The sequence below is a fragment of the Athene cunicularia genome, assembly GCF_003259725.1.
Source record: "Athene cunicularia isolate RWA chromosome 23 unlocalized genomic scaffold, athCun1 chr23_part1, whole genome shotgun sequence".
In the NCBI taxonomy this organism is placed as follows: Eukaryota; Metazoa; Chordata; class Aves; order Strigiformes; family Strigidae; genus Athene; species Athene cunicularia.
Genome location: NW_020799130.1, coordinates 6521708 through 6542782, shown reverse-complemented (window position 1 = coordinate 6542782; position 21075 = coordinate 6521708). Strand labels below are relative to the sequence as shown.

General features: G+C 43.9%; 1 protein-coding gene and 1 long non-coding RNA gene across 2 annotated transcripts; one reads left to right on the top strand and one right to left on the bottom strand.

The window, feature by feature from the left end:
• The first annotated feature begins 347 nt into the window (after positions 1–347).
• Positions 348–5039, top strand: LOC113488335. Its single transcript, XR_003399907.1, has 3 exons — positions 348–490; positions 2117–2283; positions 4406–5039. It is a non-coding gene; the product is annotated as an uncharacterized LOC113488335 (long non-coding RNA).
• A 12601-nt stretch (positions 5040–17640) lies between these two features.
• On the bottom strand, positions 17641–20070 carry LOC113488204 (E3 ubiquitin-protein ligase Topors-like). Its single transcript, XM_026863248.1, has 2 exons — positions 18244–20070; positions 17641–18021 (listed from the first exon to the last, which is right to left on the bottom strand). Exons 1-2 carry the CDS (start codon positions 20068–20070, stop codon positions 17641–17643), a joined length of 2208 nt encoding a protein of 735 aa, XP_026719049.1.
• Positions 20071–21075: the final 1005 nt, after the last annotated feature.

The window sequence follows — 21075 nt, the reverse complement described above, 5'->3', positions numbered from 1 at the left end:
GTAGAAGCCAACACAACAATAAATGAGTCTATTCAAAAGCTACTAAAGTATGATACCAGAAGATCTGGAAAAATGGATTACTGAGTAAACTATGTAATGGCTGCTTATTTGATGCAGGCTTCTTTTTCTGTTACAGGCTTTGAAATGCAGATGATTAAATTGGATGAGTCTCATGAGCAACTTAAAGAAGCAACTGAGGTAACTTTCTCAAAAAAAAAATGTGCAAAATGACTTGCTTTAATACAGAATTTCAGTAGCTTAAAATGCTGTTCTAGCTTTTTTTATATCAAGCTTAGCTTAACTGATCTTGCTTCTAAATGCTTTGTATAGTATAAGAATTTAACAATGACTGAACTACTTTCTTTTCTAAGAAAATGAATACACAGAATAAAAGGATTCAAGTACTAATGGACATCGTGGAGCAAAAGATGATGTTACCATGAGACTGTAAGATTTGATATCCTGCTCAGAAGAAACCATAAAAGATTATGTAAGTCTTAGACAACTTAATTTTGTTTACAAAAAAATCTAAATCTGTGCTTATAATGGACTTGGCTATTTTGGAAAATTGACATTTCCTATAAGTAATTACTACTTTCTTGAAATGGCAGCAGGTGAAGTTGGCAATGAAATGAAAGTTACAGCAAAGTGTGTGTGGAAAATAGGACTTTTGGAAGCAGTGATCTGGAGCTTTTATGGGAGGACTGTCGATGAGACTGTGAAGAGCCACTCCCAAGAAAAAAAAAAAACACAAAACCAAACAAACAAACACACCAAAAACAAACAAACAAACAAACAAACAAACAAAACCAGACTGGGAGGACTTTAGCAGTGGGAAGAGAGGGATTATGTCACTGTCTTTTTACCTGAATGGAAGAGGAAGGAAAGGAGGTTTTGCTGCAGCAAAACATAAAATTTAATTGAAGTTAGAAGTTAATGTGAGAAGGAAAGTGATAGTGTAAACTGGCACCAAAAATCGGTGTGTTCCACCTATTACCATACCACCATGCACACAAAGTTTTTAAGGCAGAGCAATAATATGAATGTACTGAGCAGAGTTTGAACTAAGAGTGGATGGCCAGAGTATCTCTGCTTTTGATGTGATCAATAAAACTTGCAGCTGGCTAGTCTGCTGCTAGCTGCTGGATGCCAAAAGACGAGCTTGGCTACATGTATACAGGCTAGAAAAACATCAAAACATGCAGTTAGGTGGTTTTTTGAGCCTGATGCCCGGTAACCTGAAACGTAGTTCTGAGAACATTTTACATTAAACTCAAGCAGCACTCTGATCCCTTTTTCTCTTCCACTGTGAACTTAAGCTTGGACTGTACTTAATCTTCTGTTCCCTTTCTGCCTCCGAGCACCTTGGCTTTTAAATAGCGTGAATGCTCAGGGTGGTGACAGTTGGGATGACTGCTTCCTGTCACTGCTTCTTCCAAGAGGAAGGCTCCAGCTCTGTCCAGTGTTTCTATGAGACTCTGTGGCATGAAACTTAAAACATGACCACAGACCTCAAGTCTGTTCTACAGATTATTTTCCTTTTTTAAAATGAATTAATCAGATGAGTGATTGGTCCTTAGCAGCCAGCATGGCTTGCCACTTATGTCATCTTGTGGGGAAAGAATCTTTATTCTTAGTCAAATATATAGTCTAAAGTACATATGACAGGACTGACTAGGCTTCCAAACTACATCAGATCTGTCATGGTAAAAATTATCTGTGGCGTTGCTGAAGGTGGTTAAATCTCTCAGCTCTACCAACTATGGCAAGAAGGTGATGAACTTGTAGAGCTGACCATTGGCCCTTTGAGCAAATCATTAATTTCCTCAACTCTTTCGACACTGGATACTTCAGGTGGTAAACTTGTTTTGCGTTTTGTAGTTTGATAGTCTCTTGCTCTACTTTCTATACAGTGCAAAACATTGTGCTTATTACAGTCTGAAGGTGGACCTGCTTTTTGCTTGAGTAACTGCTCTGTAACTGACTTGTTCTTCTAACAACCCCCATACAGGTTACCCAGATAGATTTGTAACAATATTTGCATCTAAAAGATTACTAAGCCTTTGAAGTGCTCACTTTGTAAAACTTCAAAATAATTGATCTTACTTTAACACAGGACAACACTGTAACTACCATGAAAAGAAAACTGGCAGAAAAGAACTCTTAAGGAAGTGATTGAAAGCAGCCAGTTCAGGGATTGTGAGGAGACTGTATTGGAAGTGGGAAGAAAGTGTTGCTCTGAAAGTAAGCCTATTGTGGAAAAAAAGGCATCTGCAAAGAAAGGTACAATTTCTACCACCACTCAAGAGGGGGGATTCAAAAAGAACTTGATTACTATTCCAAAACAGAAGCGAAAATCTGTGAAGTGTAAACATGATGTTGTGAGGAGAAAATCTGCTATGTTAAACTGTAAATCAAAGTAACTGGTATGTAAATATCATCTTTTGCAGAAGGTCCTATACTGCTCACTCCTAAATGCTTAAAATCAAAGTTAGTTTTTAGACCCTACTTTCTGCTGCTTTTTCTCATCTGTTAATGTACTTGCAGAATCAGCTGTAGTTCTTAATCAATTTCTTAACAGTTGTTTTTGTCCTTAACTTGCTGTTTCTGGCCTTCTGGGAAAGTAGCATCCCCTGCTCCAGCTTTTTATAATTACCTGCGCAAGCGTCAGAGGTGTCAGTGAGTCACAGTCTGTGACACTTGGTGTTTCCTGTGTGTGCCTGTGTGAATACACCAGCTTTGGGCAAGGTGGCAGTGCTGGCAAAGGAGAAAAGCTTTTCACTTCAATGGAAGTAAAGTTATTTTAAGTCCACAGAACCACATTTTTTTGCAGCTCTCACATTTCACTTCCAACATTTTTTGCTTTCCTTGCTTTATCTGTGAGTATACCAGGCTTTTTAGAATGAGGTGAATAAACCAGCTACAGCTGAAGACCTTCAAGAGTGAAACTTAAAAGGACACCACTACTTATATTATCCATTCCATTAAAGTCTGTTAATTGGTGAGACTGAGCTATATGGGACTGACTTGTACAAAATGGTGTTTGTAAGATCCGTCTGTCTCTTGACTTCAGGACAGAGCTGGGCTCCAGTTTCTCATAGGACTATGGAAAGCCTGTGCCAAAGGAGAATGAAAGATCTTCCCTTTGTATCCCTTACTTCCTGCAGAATAGGTGCAAGTAAGATCTTCCAGGCAATTGTTTGTGTGAGGATAGGATAGAAAAAGAGAATAAGGTTAAAAATGGGGATCAGAAAATATCTGTCTCCATAAAGAGGGATAAAACATGTTAAAAGGAGACTTGTCCAGTTCATGTGATCACAGAAAACTTGATGACTTGAGGATACAGGTGGTGAATAAACTGAATGCTGGGCTGTCATTTATCACTGCAGGGAAAGAACAAGGGAATGCTCAATCTAGAAGACGAGCTTAAGTTTATGTAACACAGCACTTCATGCCATGGGCAGTGGACTTCTAGTACTTGTTGCCATAGAAGGTGAGTGAGACAGATAATTCTCAGATTCCAGGGCTGGTTAGACAAGCTGACAGCCAGCAGGCTCATACATAGATACTGAAAGGGTTATGCAGGGATTTATTGTCTCATGTTCCTCCAACATTTTGAAGGTGGTGAAATGCATATGATTTTACTTCAAGGGAACAAACAGTCTGAAGCTAATAAAATGTTTATGAAAATTTGAGATCATGATGGAATGTTGTAGATCTTTCTGGGAGAACCTTCAATGCAACACATTAGGTGTGGGCATAAGTAGTTATCCTTGTATCTAGTTTAGAAACCAGCTGGAAAGAAGAAAAAAAAAAAAAAAAAAAAAAAAAAAAAAAAAAAAAAAAGAGAAGAAAGTCCCAAACACGAAGCGAAAAAAAGTTGTACTGGATTTTTAGCTTAACTTTTAAAGTAAGGGCATATTGAGTATGAATGAAAATTCTCAGGAAAGTTACAATACCATTGCTTTTTCTGAATGTAAAATGAGTGATTGGCTGCATTAAAAGGATTGTTGAACCAGTGAAAGTGGAAACTAGACATAACTGTGAGCGTTATCTAGTTCACAGGTATTACTGCATATTAGTAAAACTAGCTAGATTTTTCTGTAGTGGTGCAGAGTAGAAGGCTGCAATAGAGTCACAGCAAAATGTTCTTTAAGCTCCTGAACACCTCTTGCTGCAAACCACGTCTATGAGCCTAAGAAGCACCTACTGCATTTTACACTGTTCAGAGGGGCTTTACTTCAGGACTTCACAATGCCATAGGATATCAGGGGGTGGCTTTCAGATGGTGACTATTTTCCATAGAGTAATTGCTATTTGGTAGTGCTAGTGACTTGTACTATTGATTTCAATCATCCTGAACTGTTGTGGTGGTTTTTGGGTTTGTTTTGGGGTTTTTTTTCAGGATGTATGAAGAGTTGGGAAGATGACTCTCTAGATCAAAAGAGAACTGAATATCTGAAAGCAAATAATACTGAGAACTATGCAGAAATACTAGCACTGAAGGAAAGAACTGAAACCTTGGAAGGTCAGCTAGCTGCACTTGAAGAGCAGTGAAGAAGAATAAAAAACAGAAAAGAAGAGCTAGTGGGAAAATAAAAAACTTGAATCTCAAGGTCTCTGGTTCTGAAGAAAGGGCTTCTGGCTTAGGTGAAGAACTTCAACAGTGTTGAGCTGACTATCAGGAGATTGTTTCTGAATTGGACAAACAGAAAACTATCAATACGGAACAAGAAGAGAAGATTATTCAACTAAATAACGAGGTAGAAGGTGCTAAACAACATATAATTTATAAAGTGTCACTAATTAAAAGAATGCAGTCCAAAGTAGGTGAGTTGTATAAATGTCACTTAGAGTCTTACGTTGTGGATATTGATTCTGTTAATCTAAAGGATTCCTTAGACTCTCAGAAAGATGAACTGGAGAGAGGTCAAATGAGTCCTGTGTGCATGGAGTACCAAACGGCTTCTACAGCAGATCTGGGACAGGAGAGCTCCTTCCGTTGCAGTGTTGAAAGCACTTGGAAGGAATGCAAAAACATTATTAAGGCTTCTTCACAAAAAAAGTCAGCAGATTCAAGAACTACTTCAACAAGTTGAAGGCTTAAAGAAGGAATGTGATGATGCTGAGAATTATAATAATCAACTGAAAATAAAGTTAAATGAGACTGCAAATCAGGACCATCAGTCCACAAAGGAAAAAGATCTTGTGAATCAGTTACAAGAGCACATCCAGAAGAAAACTCAGGATTTTGAAAAACAGGCTGCAGAGGATCACAGAGCAATTGCACAGTTTGAAGAGGAAGTTACTGGCTACAAGGGAAAAATAAGAGAGCTTGAATGCCTCTTGGAAGCTTTTAGAGTTAAAGATGACAGCATAGCAAAGAAGAAGTACTTAAAAAGAATCTATTATTTTAAATCTAGAAAGTAATACAGTAGCTCTGCAAGAGGAATGTGCTAATTCAGACAAAAACCTGAAAGAATTAAATGATCATGAAGCAATTCTAAAGGAGGAAGTTGTGCAGTTATTAACAGCTTGGAGAACATGAAACACACTCTTCAAGAAAAAGAAAAATGAGGATGAGCAAATACATAATCTATGGAAATGTAAGTAAATAATGAGAGAACTCCTAGCCCTTTGAGAATAGACTCAAGTTAAAATTACCTTCGGTGAACATCAATTTATTGTGACATAACACATTTGCATGTTTGTCAACTTTATTAACCAAACTGCTTAAGAACTTTTAATATACTACTTGATTTCAATATTTGCATATCTTGCTAGCTATCTTTACCTCACCTGTTTGTGTATTCTTTCAGGGGGAAAAAAAAAAAAAAAAAAAAAAAAAGCGCCTAGTAATTAAACAGTCAAGAGCTGATTTTGGTAATATCTATTCTAAGTGAACACAGTATGCTATAAGAACTTGAAGGAATAATGGGTGTGGGTGAGTAGAAATTCCCAGCCCCCTCTACTTTTTAAATATTTAAGAAATAAAAGATTAAATGTGTCTGAGATATTATATTTGCTGCGTGGCAAGGAAATTGCAATCGTGTAAAAATGGCTTTAGGGTGCCATGTAGCCCTTCTGACTGGGGTTTCTTTAGTTCCAATATCTGTGGGTACCTGCATGTACTCTAAAACACAATTTGGCATGAAGGTCTGGGGAACTTCGAAAGGTTTTCCTTTTATGAAACCTTAATTTGTGTTGTTAATTATAGATTTAAGACAACTTCTATCAGTTAATTTTAAAGTAAAAATCCAAGATAATTTACCGTAAGCTTTTTAAAATAACTATGACCATTTTAAAATAAACCCATTAAACTTCTTAATGACTTAACAACAGGACTTGTTACAATGTTACTGCTTTTCTACTTTCTTTTGAATTTTATTTATTTTGATCCTTACAAGGTCTGGGATGTAAATATCAAGTTTATACTTAATTGATATTAACCTTGTTGCTTTTGTTACTGTGTAAGGACACCTAATGATAGAAACTGTTACTTTACTGTGCTTAAAAAAAATACATACTTTTTTTTTAAATTGCACTGTTCGAGTGAATGTGCGCCGTTTGTTACTTCAGGATCATATAATAAAAAGCTGAAATCCAAAAGTAAAATTATAACACTTGTCATTTAGCTGATAGTTCTGTGATTCTACTCATAAATAAATACAGCCATCAGAGAAACTGAGTTAATGTGTAGAAGCTGTTTCTTTGAGATGTGTAACACTAATACTATTTATGTCTCTTAATTTCTAACACAAGGCTACATAAAGATCTTTCTGAGAGCTCTGCCCTTGTACAGAGCTTGAAAAAAAGGTTTGCAGAGGAAAGAGGAAGAACATGCAAATTTGAAAGAGAAACTTTCTGATGCCAAGAAACAAATTCAGCGAGTACGAAACCAGGTTTGTAACCCTAGGCCAAATGTTTCTTCTGCGTGTTTGTTTGGGGTTCTGTTGGTAAAACCTGTTTTCACCAGTCTCAAGTTACAGCTGTTCAAAGTGGTTCACAATAAGGCTGTGTTCAGCGATCCAGTTAGAGCAAGAGTGAATCTTAAGTGAAATTGCATTGAGCTGTAAGCTAAAGACCAGATGTCAAAACAGGGATTAGTACTGATATTGCAGGGGGGAAGTAAATTTTATTAATACACTTGAAAAAGGCTTGTCAAAAGTAGGCTAACCTGGTTATGGAGGAGGACTTCGTGATCTTCATAAAAACAGTAGCCTGATGTTGTTATTTGTGCTGACTTCAAAGCCTCAGAATTCAGACTTTTGGAAAATGCTCATCTCTGAGAGGAAAAGGTAGATTAATTGGAAAAGAAAAGCATGAACTTCTAGAGACTTTAAAAACCGAGATGTTTTCTATTAAGTTTGGGGGAAATAAATGAAAAAATGTGACAACTTTTACTAATGTTGATTGTTAGTATTTAGTTATTAAGCAGTAGGATTTCTTAGAACCTCATGGGATATCGTAAGAACTTGAAATCCAGAAGACTATTGCAAGAGTTTGGGCTTGAAAGTCAAACCTTAAAAAGGTATTAATGTCTTCCCCAGCAGCCTGACATTTCAGGACCTTTTCCCTACTCAACATGCAGTGTAGAATCCTTTGAGAAGCAGCAAGGAGTGGCTGGAATCACATGTCAGGAAACATGTTGGTTTGGTTTTGTTTTTAAAGGGCAACTGAATTTGAAGTTTAATTAGGCTATTTCCTGGTAGTTTGGTTTTGGTGGTGTGGTTTGCTGTTTTTCTTTTTTTCCTGCCAAATTTAATACTCTATGATGGAAATTGTTCCCTAGGAAAGATGTACAGTATAGTGCACTTCTAGCCCCTGAAATTTATCAAAGATGCTTGCAAAAATTTGATTCTTGATTAAAGTGTTTTTTTACTTAGATAACTTGCAGAGATTGTAAAAGGCTTACCTTGTAAACCATTACCTTGTTTGTTAAAACAAGGTCAGTCACTATTCAACATGGACAGTTAAAATTAAAATAGTGGGATTTTTAAAATTTTCTGCACTTGTCAGAGAGGTTCCATGAGGACAACATGTCATTATCAATGGAAGCCGAATTCAGACTACTCAAAATTTCATTCTGAAAATACTTAATTTGAGAAAATGAGGTCTAATTTGTAACTTTAATTACCATGTCCTGTGTTTTTTCCCTCTTTTGCATAACTGAGTATTGTTTGGGATCTCTTCTTTCCTTCTAGCTCATAAGATGCACACACTCATCTCTTCATAGAGCTGGTACTGGTTTGATAAAACTATACACGTACATAGAGAAAATTGTCTCAGACTTATGCTTCTGTCAGTACAAAGAAGTTAAGCCTGGTTTTCATTTCTTGTTTTATTTAACATCCAGCGAAATCTGAATCCAAATTGATTTTTGGTGCTATTTAAATGTGTCCTTTAAGCTTTTGCATTCAACGGTATAGAAAACTGTTTCTGGATATAGAAGACTGTGGTAGTCAAATATATACCACTTCTGAATCTTTATGTTTAAATTTCAGACTACGTCTCTTTCATTTTTAAACTGGATTTAATAAAGCTTTTTTCATTAATTTTGAGGCTCATAAAACCCATAAGACATTGATTTACAATAGAATTTTTCTTATTGTAATGAAGAAGCTGATGGCAACAATAAGCTCTCCCAAGTCTGCAGAACCAGAAACTGTCAAAGGAAAGGAGCTCAAGCCAAAACGAACTAAGAGAAAGTTGTGTTCAACTGATATTTCTTGCCCTCTAGATACCCTTGATTCTTCGGTAAGTGATTATGGGTCAGTGTTCTGTAATCTATTTCTGTAATCTTGTCTTAAAATAAACTATTGGAGGACAGAACAAACCTGATCAAGTCAAGTTGCAGACGAGATTTGAAAGTACTGACCTCCTTGATTCTACCTGACCATTCCTTCTGGTCTTTTCGTCCCGATGTGTTACTTTAATTTTACCTGATTTCTCACCTCTCTTCTCTGCGTGTGACTGCTGATTTGCTGTATCACCTGGGCAGTAGTCACAGAGATACTTCACACTTGGACTCTTAGATACCTTAGCTGTGCTCTGTGGAGTATTCCTTTTTCCTCTAGCACAGCAGTTGAGAAATTTTTTTTTTCCAGCACTTGGTGTTCATTTAAGAGTAGCATAAAGGGATAATAGAAATACTGGTAAATTTTAGTTTAGTTATCTGTGCAACTAACTAGGAAGTAGAATCTCTCAATTTAGTCAACCCACTGTGACACTTGGGAATGCTACTGTATTTCCACCTGTATTGCCAGTTTTTCCAAGTTCTTATATTTACTAAAATTCTATCAGTGTTTCTGAGCTATCTGGAGGCTATATGAAAACCTTTTTTTCTGGAAGTCATTTGAATGGGTGTTTTCAATATAATCTGGGCATAAGGGTAGCTATATATACATGTACAAAAATGTTGTCTATTTATCTTACCCTGTTTTTCTGTCCCTAAGGTAGCCTTTGCAACTACAAGAATTGAAATGAATTAACTTCCTTCATAGGTGGAGACTTGGTTATCACACTCTATGGTTACTGATTTTGAATATATACAGAAATAAAGCATGCTCCCTTTGCTTTGGTCGAGGGATGGTGATTTCTGTACTTCCTACAGCTCTTGGAGTTTGAGCCTGTGTGTTGGTAGCCTAGAAAATGGGTGAGACTTTGTGTACCACCCTTGTCTATGTCAGGATTATCAATTGTTTCCTGAGCAGGAAGAGTATGGGTGTGATACGGAGGGAAAAAAAAAGAATTCAAGCAAGCAGGTTTTTTTGATACTGTCACATACAAAGGTGTTCACTTTCAGTTCTTTGGAAATAATGGGAAATCACTTTTTTCCTGGTCAACACTGAGACTGGCTGAAGTGCTAAGGCTTGGACAACCAGCCCAAGCCAGAGTTGACCTATAGATGCATCCTGTGTATTTTATATCTGATAACCATTGTGCTAGTAGGTATCGTACTAAGTTATAACAAGTCACCTATTCTGATGTAAAAGGTGGAAGTATTGAAGAATGAGCAACAGGCCCCAAGCCAAAGCTGCTGACTCAGTATGTAATCGTTAGTGAAATATGCATAGAAGATGTAGCATAAACATCATAAAACATGTTTATCTTGAATATGTCCTTATCTTTCTTCGTGTGGAGGCAAGATAACAGGGCCACAGAGACAGTTGTCCAGCCTTGGGATCCTAATATTGGGCAACCTGTGAGGAAGGATCTGATAGAGGATTATACAAAGTATAGTGATATAATTGAAAGATTTAAGCAGAGACTGGCTCTCTTGGATGGTGAGTTTGCAGGATCAGGGAGTGGCAGGGGTAATCCTAGACACAGGAGATGCTATAAGATTTTTGATTTTAGGTTCAGATTCTTTTGTGCAGGATGCATTTCAAATCAACACTCAGAATATTAATTTGTTAGCATTGGCTGCTCTGGGATGTAATACCAAATATCCTACAGAGAATGACTGGCTGTCATCTGACTGTCAGTGGTTTGCTTTGTGAGCCTGTATACAATGAATGAAAGAGGATTGGGCACCACTCTCTGACTTGTACCCTTGGCAGGAGGCAAGGGAGGTGAGGCAACTTATGATCAGCACAAATGAATTAATGGCCAAGCTCCAGGGCAGTGGGTACAGAAGGACCGATGGCCCCATGTGGAGCTCAAAACTTTTTGGAACAACCAGTTCCCGCAAACCATAAATGCCCTAATTGACACTGGAGTGGATCCCTCTTTAATATTTGGAAACGCAAAGAAGTGTAGGGGACAACCCATAGTTATTACTGGGTTAGGAGGAAAACAAATTGAGGCAGTGCAAACACAAATCAAAATGAAAATAGGGTACCTCCCACAGCAATTGTATTTGGTAATGTTTGTTCTATTCCTGAATATATAATCAGCATAGACATTTTGAAAGGACTGACTTTAAATCTCTCTGATGGTCAGTATCAGTTTGGAGTCAGATCCTATATTAAGTGCCTATTATGGTTGGTAAAGTCAAAATGCCTCCTGTGCAGATCCCAGCTGCAGCTAAGTTAGTTACAGTGAGGCAATATAGAATTCTGGGAGGACATGAAGAGATATCACAGAAAATTAGCTATTTATTAGATGTAGGAGTTTTAAGGTGGCAGTCCAGTGTGGCCTGTCAAGAGAAGTGATGGATCCTAGAGAATGACGGTGTATTTTAGAGAAATAAACAAACATACTGCACTGCTTGCAGTAGCTGTGCCAGACACTGTTACTTTAATATAAGAAGTTTAGAAACTTCCAGGAACTTGCTACGCTATAATAGATTTGGCTAATGCATTTTTTACTGTCCCAATTGCAGAAGAGCTTTGGGACCAATTTGCTTTCACAAGGGTGGCTGCACAGCCCCACTGTCTTACAGAATTGTAGCTGAACACTTAGATGAAACACAGCTGCCTCCTCACACACAATTGAGTTACTATATAGATGATATTTTGATTCAAGGAAATGAGGAAGATGAAATACAACAAGTTCTTGAATTAGTGGTAGATCATATGAAACAGAAAGGTTGGGAAATTAACTCTGCAAAAGTCCAAGGACCATCTCAGGCAGTGAAGTTTCTGGGAATTCAGTGGCACTGCGGGCACTGAACCAGCCCCACATGGCCCTGACCACCCCAGAAATCCATCTCCTTTTCCAGGACAACCTATCTTAGTCGAACTCCCCATGGTGGGAGCAGCAGCATTGGTATTGGATACCCCAATGAACAAGAACACCTGGAAAGCTAAAGATGCTTATGGAAAGGAGCACAAAATTAATACAAGGTAGATTATCCCATCTTTCTAATTATAACCCACCTCCAGTTCTCAAAATGAACCGAGAAGCTTTTCTTTCCTTTTTCTTGCAGGTAAAACCTCCCAGAGAAAGATATTCTGAGTCACAATTGGCAATCCTCATGTGAACTTAAATTTTTGTATAGTATCGATGTTCACTGTCTTATTAATATTTCTAGGATGTGCTGTTTATCATTGCAAAAATTGCTTTGCGTGACTGTTCTCCTCTCGCTTGGTGCTGGGGGAAGCTCCAGTTTTCTAAGTGTTAACCAGGAATGAGAGGAAAATGAATTTGTGGGTTTAAGTCATTCTGTTGCAGTATTATGAGCAAACAACAGACACCAAATCAGGGGAAGGTCTATTTGTTAACGAGGCCTGGGGCGAGATGGAGGTACCAAGTCCTAAACCACACCTGCACTCTGGGCTGGGGGCATGGAAATACATTTTCCTGTTGCGTAGGCAGATCCCCAACTCCAGCGAGCCAGACCACGATTTTCAGCTCCACAACTGACAACAAACCCCAGAATATTCTCCTTTGTGATTTGTATGTGTTGGTCTTGTAAGTGTCCATGTAAAGAGTCTTGTAATTGTACTTGTTCATGTAGATAACCACCTTCTCTCCCCCAATCCCTAAGGACCAGGAGCACATCCTTAGGCCTGGCCTGGGACACATTTTGATTAAAAATGTTTAGTTAAAAGATTGTTAATTGACATTGTCTGAGGGTCCAGATGATGGTAACAGATGCAAGGGGTGATGGATCTTAATCACTATTCTCTCTCTCAGGTAGTAATACTTTGATGCATTAACCTCTATTTTCCTATTTGTTTGAGTGTGCTATTCTGTCTTTTCTTACTGTATGTTTTCTGTATTTCTATGTTATATTACTTAGTTATTTCTGGTAAAATATGCCTGCTCTTTTCATTCTGGTGTCTGAGTTTAATTGGTGTCCCTAATCAGCAAAACACCCTCCTGATGCTATTTTGCAGAACTCACCAGTGCTGGTTTCCTTCCTTCCTGTGAAGCTGGGACCAACCTCAGGGCTCTCCCCTCAGTCCAGGGCAGTGCTGCTCCAGCCCACAGGGCTGATCAGGTTCCTGAAGCCAAAGCTCGGACACCGGGCTGGGCCTGCTGGAGATCAGCAGTTCCCCTCAGGAGCAGGAACTGCTGCCCCTTGCCCACAGGCCTCTGTCCCAGCTGAATGAAAGACTTTCTCCCCGTGACCCCCTTTCCACACCTGTCCCTAACGGTGCCTTTTCAGGGGTGGGAGGCGGGAGGTGGGGGTACCCTGCTGAGCCACTGGGCAGAGAAGTGTTTCTGTAAGGCTAGGGTGGTTTCATAACCAGCATTCTCCTCTTTTCTATAACACTGAGACCCCCCTCTGTCAGGCAGGAAAGGTCACCTGCTTCTGTCTGTTCCTCACAGGCACCTCATTTCCGAGCTGCAATAGCCCCCCCAGACACACTGGTCCCATGCTCCGAGCGGCATGAGCTGTGTTGTCCCCAATGCACTCTCACCCCTCTGCTCTCTCGTTCTGCAGCCGGATGTGTCCCCACGGAACTGCTGGCCTCTCCAAGGGCACCAGGGCCAGGTGGTCATCAGGCTGCCAGCACAAGTCCATCCAACTGTCAGTGTGCAGCACACCTACAAAGAGGTGTCTCCGTCTGGGACCATCGCCAGCACGTCGCTGTCTTCATAAGTCTCTGCTGGGCGTGTCTGGTGGGGTCTGGCCCTGGGGGAAAGCCATGACAGGGACTTGCCTACTGCCTTTTTTGCACCCTCTGGGGTTTGTGTCCTGCTCTCTGCTGAGCACTGTGCTGCCCTGGGGGGATGCTTCAAGGGCTCCAGAGGTTACATCCCTCTCAGGACATATTCTGGCCAAAGCACCTCCAGGTTCTTGATCCTGAGGAGACTGAGCTCCATCCTGGGCAGTGTCAGATGGCTGCTGAAGCCCAGGAGAGGCCAGGTACCTGCCCGGGCTGAGCCAGCAGGCACATCCCCTACGTGGGGCCGAGTCTGAACTGCTCTGCTTGTGCTTTGGCCCCAAGGTACTGGACGCGGATGGAGAGGAGGAAGTGCTGCTCCTTATGTTCACCTATGACATGACCAAAGAGGCCACTCAGACCTTCCCTCTGAAGGTACACTCCATGTGCGGGGGCAGGATGCTGGGGAGCAAATCAGGCTTGGCTGGGAGCCCATGGCAGTGGGGTGTGAACGCTTCCTCCCTGGGCACAGGGCCCCGGGCCCATGTCCAGAGAGCCCTGCGGGGCTGGCAGAGCTGAGGAGCAGGCGGTGGTGATACCAAAAGGAGAGCAAGGGCAAGGTCACACTGTGGGAGCATGAGTCCTGAGACGGCCCTGGCTGCAGGCAGTGCCCTCAGCAGGGCCAGCTGCATACACAGCCCCTCCACCGAATGGTGCCTGTGTGCCCTGGAGAAAAAGGGATGGCCAGTGGCCAGAGATGCCGGGCAGCACCATCGCTGCATCCCGTGGTCCCCTGGCAGCTGGACAGAGCCCTCTCCTCGCAGCAGAGCATCCCCTTCTCTGCAGTGCTCACCCTGCCAGGAGGAAGGCGGGCAGAGCGGGCCTGGGGGGCTGCACACCAGCTGCCCCACGCGCGGGAGCCCCTCCCCAGCCTCTCTGTCAGCGCAGAGCAAGGGGCAGGGTGTAAGAGTCAGTCAGAAGATCAGCACTGTCTCAACATTGTCATCAGGGATGTGAATAGGGAGGTACCTGACAGCGGCCTACCTGGAACAGTTGCCGATTCCTGGAGTGGAAGGTGGTGTTGAGGCTCCTGAATGCAGAACTGTGTAGCACAGCGAGTGCTGGGCTGTTCTGAGCACTGACCGTGCGGTGCAGGCAGCGCTGGGCTGTTCTGAGCACTGACCGTGCGGTGCAGGCAGCGCTGGGCTATTTTTCGGTGCCTGGGCCTGGCCGGAGCTGTCAGAGATAACCGCATAGCCACTGTCAGAAAAGATGGATCACAACTATTACCATAACATCGGTGAAGAAATCATGAACCTTAAATGAACTTTGCTTCATTATAATACCAAAGCACCCCTCCTGGTGGAAGGCTGCCACCTCTAAGACTGACCATGCCTCGGATGCCCCCCACTGTGCATGGTGATGGCCTCACTTGAGAAAGGCAGAGATATGATAATTGAATTCTGAGAAGGGTAGAGACCTCTGAGGCAGGGTGGACCAAGGTGTGTTTCTGAGCATAAAAAGATGACTTCTGGACAACGAAAAATGGAAGTTTCCCCACCATGGACCACAACAATCGAAGACGCAGCATCAGCTGGACCCGAGACCATTCGGATGCTGTGATCAGCGTTGGTAGCTATAACCTCTCTCCCCCCTCTCTCTGAACTTTATTTTTCTCCTTTCTTTCACCCATCTCTTAACTATCATGTGGCGCTTCACGGGCAACACAATAAAGTTTCACTGTCTGTTTACTGCTGTCCCCTTTGGTGTTTGTCACCTTAGTTTTGCACTTTAGAGATCTTAGCAAACAAACCATCACGAGTCCACTGAGTGGACCGTGGCACAGGGGGAAGGGAGGCACAGCCCCAGCTGGTCTGGCATGCAGAGGAGGCCAGGAGCCTTTCCCTGTCCCATGTCCTGGCCTCCCCAGCACCAGCAGTGACCCCGATGGCAGCAGCCGCTCCCATCCGCCTCTGGGAGCTGGTTCCTGAGCAGGAACAGGGCTGGCAGGGAGGGACTGACTGCACCATCACTCTTAACACCTCTGCTTCCTTTTCCCTTTTGTCTTCACACACCATGCCATTTCCCAGAGCCTTTTCACACATCAAATTCCTTGTGAAGAGCAGCTGGGGAAACCTGAGTACACCTGCATTTACCAAGTGCCGGTGCACGGGCTGAGGGCGAGAGCAGGAACCAGCTAAGCCCTGTCCTGCTCTGGGCCAGGCTGGAGTTCCCTCTCCTTGGCTGAGGGGAGCACGGCTGAGGGCAGGGCTGGGTTGGAGCGTTCCACATAGGGTCACGTCACACTCAGTGTCCAGGTGGACGCTGCCCCCCCCGTGCCCCGTTTCAGTTCCCAGGTGGTGGCAGGTTCTCTAGTGCAGTTGGATCACTGCTGGGACGGGCCCGGACTGGTCACTGCTCAGTGACCACTTTTACCTCTTTTGTACTTGCTGTTGTTACTGTTGATTTTGATACTATTAGTAAATCTTTTTTGTTCAACCTGTTAATTTCTTCTTTTGTTCCTCCTGTTTCACTGGGGAGGTGGGGTGTGTGGGAAGTAAGCAACTGGCCACGTGGCGATTGGCTGCTGGCTGAGTTCAAACTACAACAAACCAGAGAAGAACAAGAAGGACCAAAATAAAAAAAGAAGAGGGGAAAAATAAATAAATGCTGTGGCCGTTCAGCTCAGTGTGGATTTGTCTCCAAAGGGGGAACACAAGAAAAGCCCAGGGGGGCAGATGGAGCCATCTGGCCCAGGACCTGCCCAGCAGCAAGGCCCTGCCTTTGGGAGTGAACCTGTCATTTCCATTAAGTGGGGGGGGGGTGTCTGAGCAGCTGTCGGAGAGCCCCTTCCCCACCCCGTGAGCATCCCAGGCCAGGTCTCGCTGCTCAGACTGTCACCGAAGAACCAGGATAAAAACTTACCGACACCAATGTGATGTAGATAACCAGACGCTTCTTTACTAATGGTCGGGTGCGCAGGGGAGTCGTCTCACCAACAACGCACACCGAGCACCAAAATTACAGCTAGAAATGTCTAGAAATGGGTCTGGGGTGTAATACGGGTAGGTGGTCCATGAGTCAGGGGTCACGATCTCTCCCTGCCAGAATTACTTTCTGCTTAAGTTCACGGTTTCTTGGCAGGTACCTGCAAGCTGTTACAGTTGATTTTCCTCAGTTCCCATTAATCTTAGACCTTGACAGCTACGTGCTTTCTTCTAGTTCTATGTATGTCTCACAAATCAGTTTACAAATCAACTTGTGTTTGTTACCTAGGTTCCAAACACCTACTAGATAATTCTGTCCCATCCCTTTGGCCTTGGTACGGGGCTACACAGGGGATTTTAGAGTAACATTCAGTTGCTGGTATAAAGTGCAATAAATGTGAACAAATGATTTCTACTAAAATATCTATTTATACTCATATTAAAAGCAAACATAATTTCATTTCATTTGATAGCAAAATCAGTACCATGTCCAGCAGCTGCTTGTGCCCAGAGGCACACACAGAAACAAGCTGCAAACTGCTGCCAGGCCCCCCTGCTCAAAGCCTTGAAATAATTAATCACCAGAGAGCGGGTGCACAGATCCTGCCAGTGCACACATTTCATTTCCTGCCATAATAAAACTTCCCCAGCATCTCATTCCTTCTCTTCCTCCCTGGAAGAGGAGGGTACAGTAGGGGCCCAGCACTGCGGGGGGGCGACTGGCTGAGCGCCGGGTGTGTCTGGGCACCTGTGCCAGGGCTGCCGGTGCCACTGGGCGCTGCCTGGTCGCAGGCTCCTCCCTGGCTTTCTCACATTTTGTCCCCAGCCTGTGGAGGAGGGGAAGGACAGAGCAGCTGGTGTCCATCTGGCAGCAACAAACCCAGGTCAGACCCTGCTCCTGGAGGCAGTAGCTCAGGAGAGGCACAAGGCAATTTCCTGCCTCAGCCCCAAGAGCTGCTGCTGCGCACGCAGAGAAGGCCCAGAGCCGGGCCACGAGCCCCTGCCTGAGCCCTGTGCCGGCACACCCAGGCAGCAGGACAGCGAGGGTGAGCCAGGCTGGGCCAGCGGTGGCTAAAGCAGGAGCTGCTTGATTGCCAAGGCTACAGCCAGGCCGGTGCCTTCCCAGACGTGGTGGTGAGGCCCAGGTAACGTGCCTAGTTACTCATGTGACGTTTCCGGTGTTTCTTCTTACGCATTTTCTTTTTAAGATGCCTTGCAGTGTCTGTTGCTTTTCCTTCATAGACTATCTCCACACTCGGACTCCTCACTCTTTTTTTCTTATGCTTTGTCTCACTGCTTGCTCGACTGTCTGAAAGGCTGTCTTCATTTTTGAGGCAGTCACTGAATGTTGAGGAAGTTTTCTTGGGTTCATCTTCTCCCTCTAGACTTGTGCTCTCCGGGGATGCATTCTCCAAGTGGTGAGTTTTGTACTTCTTTTTTCCACCAGGCTTTTCACTTTTCATTCTGTCAGTCCCTCCAGAAGGGGTCCTTGACCTGTTGTTTGACCAACTCCTTGACCTGCATTTTCCATAACAGTAACAGCGTCTCTCACAACGTCCCCTCTGGCTACGCGGATCTCTCCTTTCGGTAAGTGACCGTATCCTGTGTCCTGGGCTATCAGATTGCCTGGAACAGGGGGCATTAGGCTGAGTCCTCCTCCTGCCCGAGGATTCACTGTCATCTCCAAACACCTTCTGACTACATAAAACACATCCCCACCAGCATCTACTTTGATAACTGTCTCTCACACAGCAACAATCACTGTCTCTGCTTCTTGATCTCCTTTTGCCATGGCCTTTGCCACGTGATCGTGATCTGCTTACTTCTCTGGATGGAGTGCTCTCACATCTTAATGAGCCTCTCTGGCTTTTTAGAGACTCTCTGGTGTCATGAGCCCTTGATCGCCTGCTGCTTCTTTTGCTCCTGTGTTTACTACTATCTCTGCTTCTTGACTGTCTCCTTTTAAGTTGGCTCTTGCTATGATGCTCCCTCCTAGACCAATGGCCATGACTGCAGCTGTTTCGTGAACAGGATTGTGGGCTCCTGGACTTTCCCTTTCTAGACAGTCGGTGATTCCAAGGGGAGCATAGTGTGTCGCTCCCCAGAGAGGGGCTCCAGCTCAAGTCCCATGGAGACTCATCTTGTACTTTACATTTGTTCTTCTCGTCATCCTTTGACTCTGTCTTCTCAACTGCAGGAGATAAGCAGCTTCTACAAATACCCACATCCTCCTTATAGGTCGAGGAATGTGGTGATAAACTCCTGCTTGGTTCACTGTCACTGCAGCTGTGACACTGGATTGGCCGCTGTTTCTTCACATCTTCCCTTTGCTCTTCCTCAGTGTCCGTGGACAGCTCAACCACCTCTGGTATCCTCTCAGCTAATGGCTTAACAGACCCAACAATAACAGAACTGTCCAAGGAAGAGTCACTGTTGTTCAAGTCAGCATTAGCCTGTAACCAAGTCTGCAGTTTGGTTCTTCGACTCTGTGCAGCAGAGCCCTCATCAGAACTTTCTGACGTCTTCAGAGGAGAAGCTATGGTTGCATGAGCCTCTTCTGAAATGGAATAGGAAGGCCCCTGAGTTTCATCATCCCAGGGGGCCTGACCAAGACCAGTCCCAGACCACCTGTTATCTGACCCTTGAGAATATGCCGTATCTGGAGATGTAATAATTGATAAGTCTGAGTGGTTTCCTTCATTGTATGATGGTGCAGGACAGTCATAATTGGCATATAGATCATATGCTTCTAAGTTAAAAGGACAACGGGCAAAAGCGATGAATTCATGTAAGAAATGTTCTGTCCAATTCAGCAACAATGGCTTTAACTTGTCAGCAAAGGCCTGACTTTCCAGATCATGCCTAGTCACGTTACTCATGATAATGTGTTGCACAAAATTAGCCAGAGATCCTTGGGCACCAAGCAGGACTGTAAGTTCTCGCTTCAGCCACGGAGCCAACCTGTGAATGCAAGCAGGGTTGCGGCGGAAAAACTTTGCTGAAACGTCTCGATAGCGGCCACCGTCCTGAATGCTGCGAACCCGCACAGCGTGGCGGTACAGAGCTCTGCGGAAGCTGATCATGTCCTCCTCCGGAATCTGTGGCAGAGATGTGCCCTCTGCCCTCGCCTGCCTCCTCCAGGCCAGAGTCCTTGTCACAAGCTGAATCTCTTCAACCGTCTCCCACACTGGTTCGTCAGAGAGCCCTTCAAACAGCACCCCGCGATCTGGTGACAGCAGCCTTGGGGCAGGGGAACTTCCAGCGCGGTGCTCCCTCGCTGAGGTAGGGCTGTTTTCTGACAGGCTGAGTATATGCTCTTCAAAGTCATCGTCAGCACGGATGGTGTGGAAAATGGAAAAAAAGGGTCGCTTGCAGAGGGGACATTCTGCTTTGTTTTTTGACCACTCCTGGATACAGATGAAACAGAACCGGTGAAAGCAGCAATCTAGACAGGCAACGTTGTCAAATCTGTCCAAGCAGATGGGGCATTTAGAGTCAGGAGATGGATCTGCTGGCAGCTGGCTGGTGCCACCTTTTGGTGAAAAATTGCTGTCTTGTGAAAATTCCTTTTCTGCTGAAGCCATGTTCTACAAGAGAAAGACACAAAAGATCATCGCTATCTCAGAAAGCCAAAAAAGTTAAAGTTTAGACACAGGAACCCCTACCAGTCACCTTCAAGGCTGCAAAACCCTGTGCTGGCACCAAGAGAGCACCAAACAAAGAGGAAGCACAACCTGACCACTTTGCTTGGCTCCTCCTCACAGGGAGATCTGGCTCTTCAGGGCTTCATTTTAAACAGAGTGTGAATAATGCAGGTATGTGTGAAGGGAACAGGCAGGGCTCTGTCTTCAACCTCACTCATGAACAACTGCTTTGATGTAGTAAGTTTATGATTAACACGGTATCCTTTGAAACATGCTTCCAAAAGAGACCAGTGTTTACATATGAAAAATACAAGAGCATATTTTGACAAAAGTCAAAACAAGTAATTGTGCTGGAACTAAACTATCCATTTCCAGGTTCTGCTGGGCCTGTCCTGCTCCTGCCCCCCTGCTCACGAGCATCCACACGAGCCTCTGCTGGGCACTCGTGCTGGACCACATATGGCTTCTTGGGCTGAACCACCTCCAGGAATGTTTTCCAGCCCAAATTAGTCTTTGTTTTTAGGAATGAAGCAGGAGCAACCAGGTGTCCTTCCCACGCCTGTCCTCGGGTACACACTATCTTTGTATCTAGTCAGGCTGCCAAGCACGATTAGCCATAAATCCATCTATTCTGAAGTTATTTCGGGTATCACCATTATCTTAAGGCATTACACAGCGGAGATCTGTTCCCCGCTGCTCCCAAACCCGGCAGCCCGTGTTCCCCAGCAAGCTTGGGAGCGCGTCGTACCCACCCGCCGGACACCGGGCACGAAGCCTGCCGTGCAGGGCAGTGAGACACACACACTCAGCCAGCCGGGCACACACCGGGGCACAACCGCACGGACACGGGGGCGAAGGGGCCTCCGCCTCCCCGGTACGACACCGCCCGCCCGCTGGGGGACGCCGCCCTGCCCAGCGCCCTCCCCCGAGCCCCCCGCTCGCCCC

Bases quoted from the DNA above. Each gene is read 5' to 3' on its own strand.
- LOC113488204 (XM_026863248.1), bottom strand. From the start codon at position 20,070: ATGGCTTCAGCAGAAAAGGAATTTTCACAAGACAGCAATTTTTCACCA. The intron at 18,022-18,243 runs TGTTGCTGTGTG...AGACGCTGTTAC, and splicing joins CAAGAAGCAGAGACAGTGAT to TGTTATGGAAAATGCAGGTC.